This window comes from Tupaia chinensis, unplaced genomic scaffold (assembly GCF_000334495.1).
Source record: "Tupaia chinensis unplaced genomic scaffold, TupChi_1.0 Scaffold000627_1, whole genome shotgun sequence".
NCBI classification, from domain to species: Eukaryota; Metazoa; Chordata; class Mammalia; order Scandentia; family Tupaiidae; genus Tupaia; species Tupaia belangeri.
This window is the reverse complement of record NW_006160147.1, coordinates 1374953-1391999: the sequence shown is the minus strand read 5'-3', so window position 1 is coordinate 1391999 and position 17047 is coordinate 1374953. Positions and strand designations below refer to the sequence as shown.

The window sequence follows — 17047 nt, the reverse complement described above, 5'->3', positions numbered from 1 at the left end:
ACGGTGTCTGACAGCCGCTTGTTGTGGTCCTCGTTCATCTTTTCCCGCTGGCGCACCTGCAGGGCCAGCGGGCATCACACCTGGGCACCCTGGGGGCTGTCGCTGACCTCTCAGGGAGCCACCCATTCCCACCCGGATTCTACCACCTCTCCTGGCCATTCCCGTCCTCAAAGGGGTCCCTCCTTCCGGCTCTCCCGACCGCCTCCTTCCCACAGGTAGGTCCTTCCCCTTTCTGTGGTTGCCCCTGGTCAGGCCCTTCCTCCCTGCCCTTCACAGGCCATCCTGGGGGCTGCTGTGGAGACAGGGAGGGGACCCAGACCCCAGCCGTGCCCTCACCCTGGCCAGCTCCTGGTTCTTCTCCTCCAGCTGCCCTTCCAGCTGCCGCAGGTGTTCCTCGATGCTGCCATGGCGTTCTTCAGCCTGGGGGCAGCGATGGGTCAGGGCCGCCCATAGGCCTTCTGCTCCCACAGTGCCCCTCCTGCTCAGGTCTCATATCCCATGCACCCTCATGCCAAGGTGGTCTTGAGGGTCAGGGCCTCAGGTACCAAGGAAGCCCAACCCTCCACCTGACTTCTTGGACCAGAACTGCCCACATCACTGCCTTTCTCCCCAACACCCTTACTCTGCCAGGTATCACCACCCCCTTCCTGCTCGGGGCTAGCCTTAAAAGATGCAGAGCTGGGCCAGCAGATGGCGCAGTTAAGGCTCCCACATGGTTCACCACTGTTGGAATCCCAGACCAGTGCCTTGAAAATCACCCTGGGCACATGTGCCTGCATTCCCAGACTCCCCAAAGGAGAATGGAAGAGAGGGGGTTGCAGTGTGGCCATCCCTCCTGGGGATTGCCTTATTTTTCCTTCTCTCTGTCTCTGTCTCTCCATCTCTCCAGTGAGCACACATACCCTATGGGAAAAACTTTAATTCTTTTTTTTTTTATTTTTAATCCTGGAGCTGGCAGCTCAAGAGCTGTTAAACCCTCCCTGCATTTCCAGGAAAAAAACTTGAGTTGAAGGCACAAGTTATAAATCTCTAAACCTTGAGATAGATGGAACTGCACTTAAAAGGAGAGGCCCAAGCCAGACTGCCCAGGTTCAAATCCTAGCTCCCTCTCTTAATCAGCTGTGTGATCTCAGGTAAGTCACTGAACCTGTATGCTGTAGTTTCCTCACCTGTAAAGTGTGGACAACCACAGCACTTATGCCCATAGGACCAAATGAGTCCATCCACGCACACACTCAGCTCGATACACACTCAACGAACACCAGCCTGGCCGTGGTTGTTACCTTTGTTTTTTCTATTTTTTTGTTAAGGTTTTTGCCATAGGGTGCATGCCTTTGCCAGACAGAGACAGAGAGAGGGGAAGTGAGAAATCACTTCCCAGGAGGATAGCCATACCACTATCCCTTCTCCTCCAATCTCCTCTCAGGATTTTGGACATGCATGCACATGCACCCAGTGTGATTTTCAAGCCTTCAGGTCCAGGACTCAAACCACAGTTGTCCATGTGGGAGTCCAGCACCGTAACCACTACAATGTCTGCTGGTCCATTACCTTTGTTTTTAACCAGCCCAGGCAGAATGTTCCCCTTTCTGTGCACACATCCCTAGAGATGGAGAACTCACTGTCTCTGCTGATAAGATATCCCAGAACATCACGCAGCCAGGAAATCCTTCTTTCAAATCCTCCTGCTATGACTCACTTGAACATATGAATCACTTCAACCCAGTTTTTGGGAGACACGAAAGTCAACAGTCCAGCATCCCACACATCCCACTCTCCGCTGTAATCTAGACCCAGCCCTTTGCTCCTAGGGGAGGAAAGACCTTGGACACCACCACGTCCGACACCACCATCAGAGAGATAATGACACCAAAGCCCAGTTAGGAAGGGGATGACTTTTCCCAGGTCACAGAGCCGGTTGGTGACCATGGAGCAGAAGCAGACTTGGTCCTGGTCCACTGAGGCACAGTCAGGCTGCACAAGCATCACCAGAGGCCAGCCTCCACCCTCAGAGGCTCTGAGGCCTGGTGCTTACTCAACACTGGTCCCTTCTTTTCCTAGGCTGGAGGATGCTAGTTCCATGGTAGGCCCTCAGGGCCTCCAAACAGCTGAAAAGGCTCCTGAAGTCTCTTGACTAACCCCTGCATGTCTGTGCCCATGCATTCACCTCACTTTTCCAGGACATATGTTTTCAGCCTGGACACCTCTTAGGAACTATTATTCCACAGTTAACTACCCATTAGGTAAAATAAGATCCTTTTATTCGTCCTAAAGCTGCAGACTTAAAGCAACCAAGGGTGGTCCCTAGATCTAGGGCTTCAATTTGGTAAAGAAAGATGTGCTCAATCTTAACTCCCCCTCGCCGCCCCTCCAGGGAGGCAGACTTTGATCTTATCTCCTTGCAGGCTTCATCTTTCCAGACATGAAATCCTAGTCATTCCATGCCAGCCCCAAATGAAAGGCAGCATTAACCACGACGGTGTCGATGATCACAAAATTGCTTTGCATCAGCACAGTCTCTTCTCCTTAAAGTACTTGACACCCTTCTCATGGGACTGTCACATCCCTGTGGGGTGATGAGGGCAGGGATTACTCTTCTCACTGACAGACACAAGATGGTGTGTTTCCTGGAGTCACGCGGTGAGAAGCCGTTTCTGGCTCCCAGCCTGACGTGCCTCCCACTCTCTCCACTCCCTGCCTGGCTCCAGAAGGAAGAGCTGGGGCTGCGGGACAGAGGCAGATCCCAGCCCCAGCCCGCTTGCCTTGGTGAGGGCTGCGATTCTCTGGGCCAGCTCAGCCTCCACCTCCGGCAGGGTCTCCGCCTTGCGCATGGTCTGCTGCAGCTTCTGCTCCGCCACCTCCAGCAGCTCCTGCAGGTGTCGGGCCTTCTCCTCACACTGGCGACGTGGGGCAGGGAAGGGGTTCAAGAGCAAGTACTGAACCCTGCCCAGTCTCAGCAGAGAGCAGGTGACAGGCCAGAAGCAGCAAGCTGCCTGCAACGCCTGGCATCCTCCTTCCCAAGCTGACCTGCAGGACCCCAGGGGCTCCCGGGCCACCAGGGGGAGGCTCCAACACAGTCATTGGGGTCAAGTGCACCACCCACCCCCACCGATCTGGGGGTTACCTGGCGGTGCAGAGACTCCTTATTAGCCAGTTCATTCTCCAGTTTGTCATTGAGGTCATGGATAGACGTGGCCTCGCGCTGTGCAGCCAGGTAGCGCTTCTCTAGTGTGGTGATTCGCTCCTCCATGTCCTCCTTTTGGGCTAGAGCCTAGGGGAGAGGACAGGACAGAAGGAAGGTCACCAGCCCTTCCCTGTCCCCATCCTGTCTGCACCTCCTCACCAACACTGGCTGGCTATAGCTTAGAAGGAGGAGTAAACTCCCCTCTCCTATTGGTTTCTGGCCTTGACCCACCCCTCCCCCACCTGTTCCCACATGGACCTGCAAACGCTGGGCCTTACACCCTGAGGCCCTTCCTGTGCCCTTCCTGACTCACCTCCCGGAGGTCTCGCTGATGCTTGCTGCTCAGCTCCTCTGACTTGATGAGGTCCCGGCGGGCCGTGCCCAGGTCCTCCTCAAGTTCAGCCACAGTTGCTGTCAGGGTGACCAGTCGCTCCCGGACCTGGCTCAACTCAAAGTTCTGCTTCTCCAGGAGCTCTTGCAGCTCTGCTACCCGGCCCGTGTCATCCTCCGGGGACAGTGAGCCATCAGTCGGCACCAGGAGCCCAGGGCATCCCGCACCCCACCCACCCCAGGGAGTGAGAGGGACAGCATGCCCAGGGAAGGCCACAGCTGTGCCCCAACATGAGAGACACGTCCAGGTCCACCCGCTTCCTGCAGGCCCCAGGAGCTCCCTCCCAACAACGACCGAATGCCCTTGCTCTCCTGTGTCCCCCTTGGAAACTCTTCTCATCTCACGTGCTCTCTCAGCTTCTTGTAACCCAGAAGGGGGCATAGTTAGGGGAACGAAGGCTCGGAGAGAGAAGGAATCTCGCCTCATGTCACTCACAGGTAAGTGCCTGTGACAATTCAGGTCATCATGGGCCTGGCAATGTGCTGGGCACTAAAAACAAAGATCTGCATATTTCTTTGTGGAAGGTGAGGGGTAATGAGCAAGAGACGTGGAAATATTGGAGAAAGCTCCACATTTAATTCAAGTGGTTACTCTACTGAACTAAGGCAGGGCAGGGCCGCCCCTCCTGTCCTGGGGTATACATGCCCTGCACCATCCAGCACCCTATTACCCACCTTCCACAGGCGTTTGGGTCCCAGCTCCACAGTGCCCTCCTCTTCGGACACTCCATCCCGCACCCCTGCCCCCTGCTGCAGGGCAGACACCTGTAGGACACAGTCCCAGGGCAATGGGTCAAAGAGAACTTCCTGCATATTCCAGAGCCTTCAGAGCGCCCTGCCTCCTAGAAGGAGGTGCCCTGCCTGGCTTTGGTGAGCAATCTTCAGCCACAGCAGGGGATAAGAAGCAAGGCAGAGCAAAGGGGAACCCAGCCTGGACTTCCAGAAGCTGCAATCTGCAGACTAAGGGTGGGCAGGAGCTTACCTGCTGGTGGGCACCTGCCAGCTGCTCCTCCAAGGTAGTAACTCTTTCCAAGGCTGCCCGGAGCCGCTCTCGCACCTGCCAAGGTAAGGGGCGATGGAGGAAGACAAGGGTCCTCCACTGAACCCAGGCTGGAGAAGCGTGGGCTATCAAGGCCTGCCAAGAGGCAGAGTGCCAGGAGAGTGTCATGGAGCACCTTGAAATTAGGCCAGTGGTAAGAGGGAGTCGGTGGGCAGCTCTGCCTAAACACTGGCTGCGGAAATGTCAGAGAAAGGGCACATGGATGCTCCGGGGAAGCCTGGCTGGATTTGGGGGGGCGTCAGGTGGTACCTTTTCATCCAGGGCCTTGTGGTGCTCAAACAGCGACTTGAGGGCCTTCAGCACCTCCACCTCACTAGAGACCCCTGAAGGAGACTGGGCCTGGCGCTTCACCACAGTCATCCGCAGTGACCGCTCGTGGCGGGACACCAGGCACTCCAGGTGTTCCAAAAGCAGCTGCCAGAGAGCAGAGCAGGGTGAGAGGGAGAGCTGAGAGCAGGTGCCAGGGGCTGAGAGCAGGACCCACATGGTCGTGGGGGCCCGAGCACGGTCACATCCCTGCTGAAACACTGCGTACTTCCACGCTGGTGGACGGCTGCTGCCCAGTCAAAACCCACCTGACCTGGCTGCCCCAGCAGCTAAAGTAATGGCCCAGTACTGCTGGCTGGATACCTACCACCCGCAGATACGAGGCAGAGGTAGAGACGGGGGTGGGGCCGTGCCTAGCCCCGGGCTTACCTGCTGTCTTGGTCAGGTGTTCATACCACAACACACAGACCCCCACCACACTCACACGAGGCCATCCCTGCTTACCCTCGTGTTATTCCGTTCTGCTTTCAGCTCTGATATTTCTTCCTCCCGCTCTAGAAGCTGCTCCCGACACATGCTCAGCTCCCGGGTTAAGGTGGCAAATTCCTGAAAACCCCAAGGCCCCTCAGTACTTGGGATTCACATCCTACGCAGTGTCCTATGTGCCCGAGTCAGTGGTGGGCACCTCTCGCCCACCTGTTCCCCCCCAGAAAACCCCAATCCACCCACATGGCGAGGCAGTAAGCCTGCGGCCGCATGCACTTCCTCAAAGGGCCTGCAACTAGGAGTCCTCTGTATATGCCAAGCATGTGTCACGATTGAGGGGACAGAGATGGACACAGGGAGACAGTCACTGAGCCTGCTCTGCAGCCCTCCCCCTCCAGCCAATGCGGCCAGATTACATCCTCCCTTCCGCTTGGCGTTTCCACTTTTCCAACAATTCAATGACATTTCCTCTGGTTTGAAGCAGTAACATGCAAACAGAAACTGACAGAGATGAGAGAGGAAACGAAGGAGTTTTGGAGGCGATGTCTGAGTGAGGGCCCCAGAGAGCTCTCTTCCACCGCCTGCTCAGGGCTTTGCAAGGTGCAGGTGGTAGTGAAATAAGTGGATTGAAGGACCTGCTCACATAAGACCAAGAGAGGTGCAGACCTATCCAGTCGGCCCCTGGCATCCGTTCAGTCACGCCAGGGCTGAATCCCAGCACCTGATGCCAAGCATTGGCTGGGCCTTTACCGAATACCTGCACCACGTGTCCCTGTGTGGGGACCCATCCCCACAGGGTCAGGCCCAGACACCGTCAGAGACCTTCCTTACCCACCCTCCTCAGGATAAGCATGTAGGAGTGAGAGGCTGACCCCGCAGTGGCAGGCCCATCATACCCTAGTTGTTTAATTAGACAACAGCTCATTCTAGAATGGTTTTCACATGAGTAGCCCAAACTGGTGAGCACAAGTTTATGTATGTGTGCATATGTGTGTGCACACAGATGCAAATATGTCTGAACATGCCCCATCCTAACCTTTAATCTCCCTTCAAGAAATCTCATCTTTGGGAACCAGCAGTTAGCGTACTGGCTATGTTGCTGGACTCCCATGTAGTTGACCGCGGTTCGTGTCCCGGACCCGGTGGCTTAAAACTCACGCCAGGCGCGTGTGCGTGCGTGCCCAAGATCCCGCGAGGAGAATGGAGGAGAAGGGAGTGCGGCGTGACCATCCCCCCTGGGGGGTGATTTCTCGCTTTCTGTCTCTATGTCTCTCTCTGTCTGTCTGGCGAGCGCACGTGCCCTACAGTGAAAATCTCTCCAAAAAAAAGAAATCTCATCTTTCTCCAAGAAATCACGACCAAAGGAAAAATTCCCAAAGCAATCCCCTCTTACCACTCCCAATCAGGCAAAAGAGGCCAAAAGGCTCATGGGAAGGGACAAGGAACAGACATGCCAAAGCGTGAGAAAGCATGGGCCTCTGACCCTGTTCCTCGATTACTTTCTATCAAGGCCACAGCCAAAGGCAATCAAGGTCAATCAACTTACACCCTAGAAACCCAGGTCTGGGCCTGGTGCTGCATCACCCCTCAGCTTATGCACACTCCACACACATGCATGCACACATGCTTAATTCCAGTCCTGGGACTCGACGCCTGCCCCTCAGTGCCACACCAAGCATCACCAGAAGGCTGGTGCTCTACTCTCTCCGCCTCAACCTCAAGCTGCCCAGTCTCCCCACCCGAGGACACCTGTCCCTCTCTCCCCTCTCAAACCCACCTGACACCCTGCTGCCGGATACACTCCCAAAGTGCAGCACTCCTACCAATGCAAACGCCCGACCCCGGCTTCCCAGCCTCTCTTAGGGTACTCCCACCACGCACCCTAAGGTCCAGTCAGCTCAGGGCACTGGCATTCCCCAACAGCTGCAAGCTAACAGCTTTGCTCGGGGCCTGAGCAAACCCTTCAGCACTACCTGATAAAACTGACTTTCACAGCCCGTCTCCAGGGGTACAGCCTCCTGGGGACTGTCCCAGACTCCCCAGTGGAAGGTTCTCTCCCTCCCTTTCAACTGTTTAGAAGAGTGGTTCAGAGCACCACCGGGGAAGCCCATCATTCAGCCACTGGGCACCTACGCTGTGATACAGTGACAAGTCTCATGAAGCTGCCGGTGTGGGAAGGCGGGCACGCCTAGAATCACATCTCAGCTCTGTTCCCCTAAGCTGTGTGACCTTGAACAAGGTACCCAACCTCTCTGAACATCGTTCTCAGATTTATTAGAGGGAACAGTCCTCCCTCCAGGTGTTACTAAGAGGATTAACTGAGCCAGTGTAAAGCGCGAGGAGCATAGCCTATGAAAGGCAGCTATTTTTATCGCTGACGTTGTGTTCACCCACCTTTTGGGGCCTCTCTTGATCTTCTATGCATTCTCTCCCAGCCATTTGGGTTTTGTGCTTCCATTCTAGTCTATGAGCTCCTTAGGGGCAGGACAGGTTCATTCACTCCAGGGCATGTACAGTGAGGCAGGTGGCACCCACTGGCCCACCCCACTTCTTCACCAGTGCTCCATGTTCTTATTGAAAAAGCAGCACAAGACTTCTGGACCCTGAGCAGGAAACCTCTCCCAGGTCAGCTCTGGTTCTTCTCCCCAAGCATCAGAAAGGGACCTTGATGGAGCTGAGGCTTGAGCTGTTTGGCTCCTGGGGATGCCTTTAACCAACGCAGCAGCGCCCCTACTGGCCAGGGTGGGCTATGCAATGTGCCCAGTACCAGAGAGCCAGGACTTTGGTCACTGGGAGCACTGGGCTCAGGCAGACAAACCCCACTTTCCCAGGGCCTGTTACCATGCAGAGTTCACACTGTCTCTGACGAGCAGCAGGCAGGTGGCCCAAGAACCCCCACATTCTAAGTTCCTGCTCCCTTGTCCATCCTCATAGTATGATCTTGCCTGGAATATCTGCCAAATGGGGGATAAGTTGGAAGCTACACAGAGTCCCAGGGCCAGTGTGGTAAAGTGGAAATGTGGTGGAGTGGTGAAACACTTGGTCTCTGGAGGCACACAACCCGGGTTCGATTCCCCACTGCGCAACCCGCTCCCTGGGTGGTCATGAACAACTTACTATCTCTCCAAATCTTAGTTTCATCGTTTGTAAATGGGAGGATGTGATAACAGTACCAATTCACTGCTGTGAGAATTCGGCAAGTTAATCCACCAAGCGCCTACAGTGTAGGAAATACTCAAGAAATGGTGACTTCGCTGTAGCTGCAATAGCCATCTACACAGCTGTCGAGATACCCGGTTCTACCTAGACTGAGCTCAGCCTATCACTTCCTGTGTGGCGTCCTGTGCTTCTCATCTATGCAGTAAGGGAGCTAAACCAGAGGATCTCTAAGGCTTCTCCCACCTCCGCTTTCCGTGATTCCCCACGGCCACCTCCAACTCCAGCTGGCACTGGCGAAGAGCAGGCAGGGATGAAGTTTCTTTCCCAGCCTAGGGTGCCACCTATTGGCTTCCTGGACTCACTGCAGTTAGCAACTGTGCCTGGGTTTTCTTCCTACATCAAATTACAGTTCCGTTTCTCCAGGTGAAACCAATTCCAATTCCAGGCTGAGGTGCTTGGAGTGACAGGGAAAGGATTGAACTAGGATGAAGGAGACAGATGCTCCATGAATTGCAAGAGAGCTGAGGGTCCTGCAGACCAGGCCACAGCGGGGCACAAGAGGGGCAGGGACAGGGAGGTGCAGACCTGCAGGCCTTACCTGGGGGAGGGCAGAGTTCAGGTGGCGCTGAAGCTGGTCCCGCTCATGTAGGGCATCCTGGAGCCGGCTCTGCGTGGCCGCCAAAGTCTCCTGACTCTCCCGAAGAGATTCCAGCAACTTCTCCCGCTCATCCAGCATGTTCACCATCAGCTGCTCAAAGTTGGCGTCAGCATCGGCGCCATGCGGGGGGCCCAGGGGGTCCCCCTCATTGATTGTGGGCATCACCTCACACATGATGGGGGTGGGCAGGGCCTTCTCAGCGTCAGGGACAGGGAGGGACTCACAGGGTGGGCACTTCCAGGAGGACCCAGTGCACAGGTCTCAGAGTGGGCAGTGCCAGGCGAGTGGGCAGATAAGCAGGGGCTTCTCCCATGGCATCAGTTGCTCTTGCTCTGAAAGGGGCCTGGGGACTGAAGCACCCCTGTGGAAGGCAGCCAGGCCTGGCTTAACCTTTCAGGGCTGGGGCTGGGTGCCCTGTGTCCCCAGACGAGCGGGTAGCAGCCGAGTGTGGCCATGGCAGGCAGGAAGAGCAGGGCTGGAAGACGGCCCTTTTCTTAGACTGAGCACCAGAGCCTGGCAGAGTTCCAGCTGGGTCTAGCGACACCCATTGTTTCCGAAGGGCGGCTAGGCTGTGGAAGAAGAGAATGCTGTGAGGACCAGCAGGCGGGAGGAGGGCCTGGGCGGTGGGGGCAGAGCAGGCAGGACCTGATCAGGACGTGCGGGAGCACAGCCGGTGGCGCATGCCCCAGCTCAGAGCTCACTCAGTCCAATGGCGCCTGCCCAGCACTCCCAAGGAACACACAGCCCTATTGCCACAGCCTGCAGGCTGCAGGCCCGCACACGGCCCGCAGCCCTGCCCCGCCCCCCGCAGCTGTCAGAAGTGCAGCCGCAGTGGTTCCCCCACCCACGTGGCTCGCTGGCCAAATATAGAAATGATTCAGTCAGCTGTAGGGGAGCAGGGGCAGGATGCCCAGAGTCCTCCTGAGACCTGGGGGGAGGAGGGGAAGAAGTGGGGTCTCTGGCCCCTCCCACCACAGCCTCTCCCCCTCGCTCAGGCCAAGGTAAGTGCAAGGGCAGAAGGGGTTGAAGGGATCTTAGTGGCTGGAGTCCTACAGAGGTGGGACTCTTGGAGTCATAATGGACAAGGACAAAGTAATTCCTGCCTTGACCCCTGGCACAACATGGCGAAAGCCTTGAAGAGGCCCAGGCTGGGTGCTGGGGCAGGCAGGGAGCCCTGACCAGCTCTGAAGCCCATAATTTGGGAGGAGGCTCTGGTTCCAGTCCTTCCCCACTTCGAACCTGCCAAAGAGGCCTGCACAAGGCCCGGTGGGCAGCAGGCTTTGGTTCTGAATTCATAGCCTACCACCTCTGCGCTGGAGCAGGGACTGAATGACAGCAAGGAACCCAGGAGGAGGGGGGAAAGGAACTCTCCTAGGGCAAGGCTGCAGTGTGGGTCCATGCGCTTGGCAGGGAATCTGCTCCTTAGCTACCCACCACTGGCACTGCCAGAAGGTACCAGCCGGGGCAGTAAGCATGTGCGCAGCCTGGCTCCAGTGATGCCTGGAGTCCAGCACAGGGAAGTCCAGTGGTTGGAGCCAAGGAAGGTGCAAAGAAGGCCCATAGAGCTCGGAATTTCTCTGCCAACCATCAGCTTCTACCCTCGCTGCTCACTGCTAAAAGGCCACCACCTTAATCAGTTTCCCAAAGGAGAAGGAAAGAAGGGATGTGAACCCCCTGGCACAGTGATGGACATGCTGGAGATGCTACAAAAATGGCCCTTGCCTTCCTTCACCTCTTTCCCCTTTAGGGGACATGGAGCAGCTTCCTGTCCACCCTCAAGGGCGGCAATGAAAGGCAGACCAGGAGATCAGGGTGGACAGGAGGCATTGAGAGCCCACGTGCGGTGAGAGCCCCTGGACAGCCCCTGGCCTGTGGTGGGGCTGAACCCAGCAGGGGAAGCAGAAAAGGGCCTCAGAGAAGGGTCAGACCTCTTCTACTGCACCCCCTCCCCCAAGGACGGATGATTAGGCAGAGCGCGCGCACCAGGCAGGAATGGGAGGCCCAGATCAGATGGGAGTTCACCAGCCCTCACACCCACAGCCATTCCCAGAGGTGCCCAGCACTCCAACAGGCATGTGGGCATGCACGCATACACATGAACCAGCAGGGGCACACGGAGAACTGGGGCATGGACACAGACCCTGGTCCAACTCAAGGGAAGACTCCCACCATGGAGGGCAGCCTCCTGAGAGGCTACAAAGCCCTGGTCTGCTCCTCCCAAGAGCAGCTGGGAATAGAGTGGAAGGGAGGGGCTGCTACCCAAGACTGGCCAAAATGCCATCTCACCACTGCTAATAACAGCCATTCCTCAGATCCTTCCGCTGCTGTGCCTAGGCCCTCAGCATGAATGTTCCAGGCCAGGAGGCTGTGAGGCCACACAGCCCCACCACACCTTTCCAAGCTCATTGACATGCAGGCCCACATCCCCACACACACCAAGAAGAAATGAGCAAATAGAAGAGGAAACCATCTGTGGACAGGGTTCCTTGTGGCAGAGGCTACCTTCTAGAGAAGTGGTGTGTGCTCAGAAGTTCGTCATCCTGGGAAACGCTTGGCCCAGCAAACTCCCAAGAGCCTACAGTACAGTACAAAGGAAGCTTGTAGGTCCAACCTGCAGAGCTGGGCTTTAGGGGGAAGGGGTCACAGGGCTGGGCCTTAGGAGTTCAGGGTGCAGCAATGGGCCTCAGGAGGCTGGAGCACAGAGCTGGACCTTGGGAGGTCCAGGCCACAGAGCTGGGTCTTAGGAGGACGGGGTCACAGAGCTGGGCCTTAGGAGGAAGGAGTCACAAAACTGGGCCTTAGGAGGAAGGGGTCACAGAACTGGGCCTTAGGAGGAAGGAGTCACAGAGCTGGGCCTTAGGAGGAAGGGGTCACAGAGGTGGGCCTTAGGAGGAAGGGGTCACAGAGGTGGGCCTTAGGAGGAAGGGGTCACAGAGCTGGGTCTCAGGAGCTCAGGGCGTCCAGGCTGCATAGCAAGGCCTCAGGACGTCAGGGCACAGAGCTGGGCCCTAGGAGGTCCAGCCTGCAGGGCTGGGCCTTAGGTCGGAGTGCAGAGCTGGACCTTAGGAGGTCGGGCACAAGCTGGGCCTCAGGAGATCGGGGCACCCTTGTTTTTATCCTCCCTTAGATGGGTGAGCTTGTGAATGAGCAGAGCATCATAAACTAGCACCCTCAAATGGCAGGGAAGCACAAGCCACCTTCGTGTCAGGCAAAGTGGGTGGAGTGTTTCGATCTCCTTACAGGAAGGGGGCTGCAGAAGTCCTCAGGAGGGGAGAACAGGAGCTCAGGCAGCCTACTGTGAGGTGCTGGCTCTCTGGTCCCACTTGGCCTGCCCATATCCTCCTGGCCATTCTGGCGATCGAGAAGTTGGCTTCAGTGTCACCAGCCTTTCCCGGCCTCCCTCTACACTGGGTGCCAGGTAACAACTCCACTTCTTCTGGCCAAATGGCATGTGGGGCTGGTTGAAGAGGAGCCCAGAGATGGAGGCCAGGCAGATGCCCCTGAGATGACTGTCCAGGACCTCCTGCCCTGCCCCGGCACCTGCACATGCCCTGTGAGCAGAAGGGAGCTCTAGGACACCATGTCGGGACACCTGGCTCCTTTTGGCTCCAGGGCCATCTTTAAATAGCGCAATTATCATTTCAGCCTAACAGAAGCCTCAACTCCTGCACAATTTCTAAGTAACATTCTCAGGTCCTGATTCTAGGCGAAAGCTGCCAGCTCCCAGAGCAAGCACTTGCAAGGGGCTTTGCCAGGGAGGAGTGTGGGCAGCTGTGAAGGGGCAGAAAAGGGCTCAGAGGAAGCAGGTGTGAGTGTGTGTGTGAGGATGAGGGGGTCGGACTGAAGTAGGTCTCTGGCTCTATAAACAGAAGATGTGAATTCCGAGGTGAATTCCCTAAACCAGCCCCCCTTTCTTTCTAGCAAGCAGAAGGGATGGGTACTTAGGTCTGATGCTCTGCCCAGCCTGGCCTGGCTCCCTACTGTCCTACCAGATGGCAGCCCTGCCACAGTGAGAGGGCGCAGCCGGACAAGGCTGTCAGCCCCTGTGGAGGCCGCAGGGCCGGGGCGAAGCTGCTGGTGGTTGTGCTGATGTCTGAGTGTGCCATGAACCGGCAATGGGGAGCCTCAGGGTGGGGGCTGCTTCCTGTCTAAGAGGTAGGAGAGCAGGGTCAGGCACCCATTCAACTGCAGGAAGGGTGGACATCTGAGGAACAGGGGAGGGGGCACGGCCACCCAGAGAATAACGATCACGACAGCTCCACAGCTTCTCCAGTATGGACCAGGGGCTGGGCCCACGGGTCCGTTGTCAACCTATGTTAATTCACTTTACTCCTTACAATTCCTTGCAAGGCAGATGTAATCTTTCTTTCCTTTTTGCAGGTGTGAGAGCTAGAACTCAAATCATGTGACCACGTCTACATGGCTAGTAAGAGGGAGAACTGGGGTTCGCTTGATATCTGCCCCCAGGGGTAGGTGCCAGAGGCAGAAGGAGGGCGCAGTGACTCCTTCAGGCACCATGCCCTCTCCAAGAGCCCTGGCCTTCCCACCCTCACCTTCCACCAGGTTCCAACTGTCACCCCCCCTTCCTCCCCAAGCCTGAGGGAAGGCTTCTACAGAGCAGCCCTCACGGTCGGGAGGCGGCCACTTCCCCCCTGGAATGACTTATCTCCAAAGCCCCACCACCCCTCCACATCTCTCCTCGCACCCCAAGTTATAAACCCCCTGAGTTTCCTACACCCTACACACTCCTACAGCTACCTCAAAAACAGATGTTCTTGGGAACCAGCAGTTAGCGTAATGGCTATGTCGCTGGACTCCCACGTAGTCGACCGCGGTTCGTGTCCCGGACCCGGTGGCTTAAAACTCACGCCGGGCGCGTGTGCGTGCGTGCCCAAGATCCCGAGAGGAGAATGGAGGAGAAGGGATTGCGGCGTGACCATCCCCCCTGGGGGGTGATTTCTCGCTTTCTGTCTCTATGTCTCTCTCTGTCTGTCTGGCGAGCGCACGCGCCCTACAGTGAAAATTTCTCAAAAAAAAAAAAAAAAAAAAGATGTTCTTCTGTTTCTCCCTCATTCTGGAGGGATCTTCAGGTACTACCTCTCAGTAGAACTGGAGTCCAGTCGCCTCCTCTCCTCGCACCCAGAAGCTTCTCGTGCTCCCAGTCCTGCTCACCATCCCCAGGAGCCTGGCCCTCCCTCCCTCATCCTCTCCTCCAGCCTCTTCCCCTGCCATCTCCAGGCCCTGCTCATCCCCCTATTGTTTGTTCTCTCACCTTCCTTTCCACATCAACCTAATAAACATGGGTCACCCTTCCAAGCTCATGTCCAACCCCACTTCCTCCATGATCCTTCTGGATTCATGGCTGAGATTCGCCCTTCCGTTGATCCCCCAGAGCCACTTGCTCATACCTTTCTTTCTGGTGTTTCTCACTTGACATCAGGTCATCTGTAGACTCCAGTAAGACCACACCCTGCTTGCCTGACACCCTGGCACAGGGTCCTAACATAGATGGGCCTGAGCAGGCACGTGTGAGACAGTCAGTCACTGCGGGCCATCCATCCCTGAGTGACTTCAAAGAAGAAGACTGCAAGGTAGAAAAACACTCCGGATCTGGTAGCAGGCTCACTTGTCTTGCCCTCTGAACACAAAAGCTTCTTGAGAGCAAGATGGGGGCCCCCTCTTGTCCTGAGAGGCAGACTCCAGAGCTGGGCAGTGGGTGTGAATGCTGGCTCCTTCCAGATTATTCCTGCCACACTGGGGAGACTTAACCTCGTTGAGCCTCAGTTTCCCCTCTATGGGACAGGATGCAAACAGTACCCACCGTAGACAGCTGACATGAGGACTACTGGCGCTAACGTGCCCAGCCAACACTCAGGAAGGGTTAACTCTTAGCACCCTAGGCTCCCAAAGTGCCTCAAGGTGTGGCCATTCTAAGTACAATGAGAAAATTAAAAATCCATTCTGGTTACAGGAAGCAATCCCCAGAGGGAAAAAAGTTCTTGGAAAAGCTCTACTTAGAGCCTCTCACTGCTAGCCACAGATTGCTTCCAAAGCAGTCGCTTCTCTGCACCCCAACAAGGCCAGCAGCAAGCCGTCACCTCCCTGGGCTTCAGGTTTCCACATCTGCAAAATGAAGGTCACAGCATTCAACACACTCTAGTGATCTCACAGGTTGTCGGGAGGCTCAGACGAGATGACGGACATGAAACAGCCCTGAGAATGAAATGCTACCCAGGCCCAGGTTCATTGGCATCAACTGCCAGCCCCGGCATCGGGCCACCTAATGCCAAGCACGTTCAGGTGGACACCAGAGGCGGCGTCTGTTTATGTGACCGACTGCCCTGGGCCTGACACTGGGAAGTGCATCTCTCCAGCTGCTCCGGGTGTCAGATGTGGGTCACCTCTTGCCAAGCCAGGGCCAAGCACTTGAGCTAGCACACAGCTCACCCTCTCAAGGGTGAACGAAGGCATTACTAAGTGTCACGCCGGGACGTGGGCATGAACCAGGACTGTCCTGGGTACCCCTGGCTGTGTGGTCACCCTATCCCCAATCCAGGGAGGCTATGTCAAGGGGTGGTAAGGAAGAAAGGACTACCAGCCTCTGTGCACCCCAAAATAGGTCCTCTTCTAAAATATCCCAAGCTATTGATACAATCAACAATACAGCCACCTCTTTAAATGTAGGGAGGGATTTGCAAACTGGGCTTTCTCACAGAGTACCTTTAGGAGCAGTCTAGGTCAAAAACGAAACAAATGAAAACCAACAGGTGAAGGGGTATGACAAACTCAAAGGGCGCTGAACTCCCTTTTCCTACTTTAATCCCACCAACTCCAAATCTGCCAGTTTTACAGGAAATCTGACATCTGGTTAAGGTTCCATATGTAAAAAAGAATTTCAAGTATAAAGAAGAGGCTAGAAAACCCTTGCTTTCCGTCTCTGCTACAGAAGGCCCTGCTAACAAAAGCACAAATTCTCAGTGAGGGGAAGCACATTAATGCAACTGAGCAAAAGGCCGGGGAGAGCTAGACAAGAGGCACTTGGGGGGGCCCATGAGCTCTTCCCCACGTTCCCAGTGTCTAACAGAGATCAAGTGATCCACATTTTGAATGTCTTAAAGAGATCAGACACGAGGCTGCAACACTAAACACGGCCTGCAGGATAGTCTGAACTTCATCATTAAGTGCAGTGGCCCTCGCCATCCTCTGCTAATCGCAGCCATGACTTCAAGCGAATGTCCTCAAATAATATTTGCCAAAGAAGAAGCAATGTGGGCTGGCCCTGGAGGGTAGTGGTTAAGAGCTGGGCATTTGTGCCAGATCCCATTGCCAACTGCAGTCTGAATCCCAGCCCAGGTGGCCGGAAGGACATGCCAGGCACATATGCAGGCATGCCCCCAAATCCTGGTGGGATAGAGAAATGGAGAGAAAGGACTGGTATGACCACACCCCATTAGAGGTGCTTCTTTTCATCCTCTCTCTCTCTCTCTTTTTCTCTCTCAGACCTGGATGCCCTTTGGTACCAAAAAAGGAGGAGGACAAGAACAAAAAGGAGAAGGAAAAGAAAAAACAAAGTAGTAAGTTTTTATTTTATTTACTTTTTAAGTTCTATTTCAAGAATAAAAACATTTTGGGAACCAGCAGTTAGCGTAATGGCTATGTCGCTGGACTCCCATGTAGTTGACCGCGGTTCGCGTCCCGGACCCAGTGGCTTAAAACTCACGCGAGGCACGAGTGCGTGTGTGCGTGCCCAAGATCCCGAGAGGAGAATGGAGGAGAAGAGATTGCGGTGTGACCATCCCCTCTGGGGGGGGGGTGATTTCTCGCTTTCTGTCTCTATGTCTCT

At 55.7% G+C, this 17047-nt stretch overlaps 1 protein-coding gene across 1 annotated transcript in view; it reads right to left on the bottom strand.

Moving 5' to 3' along the window:
* PPFIA4 (PPFI scaffold protein A4) overlaps window positions 1-17047 on the bottom strand; it is a gene marked incomplete at its 3' end in the record, with an annotated part of 58617 nt that overhangs the window by 36307 nt on the left and 5263 nt on the right. Inside the window, exons 2-11 of the mRNA XM_006159351.1 lie at window positions 9145-9773; window positions 5406-5507; window positions 4884-5048; window positions 4557-4631; window positions 4250-4339; window positions 3498-3689; window positions 3125-3271; window positions 2763-2897; window positions 337-420; window positions 1-56 (exon numbers count right to left, since the gene is read on the bottom strand). Coding sequence (XP_006159413.1) covers window positions 1-56; window positions 337-420; window positions 2763-2897; window positions 3125-3271; window positions 3498-3689; window positions 4250-4339; window positions 4557-4631; window positions 4884-5048; window positions 5406-5507; window positions 9145-9378 — 1280 coding nt within the window. The remainder of the gene's footprint in view (window positions 57-336; window positions 421-2762; window positions 2898-3124; window positions 3272-3497; window positions 3690-4249; window positions 4340-4556; window positions 4632-4883; window positions 5049-5405; window positions 5508-9144; window positions 9774-17047) is intronic.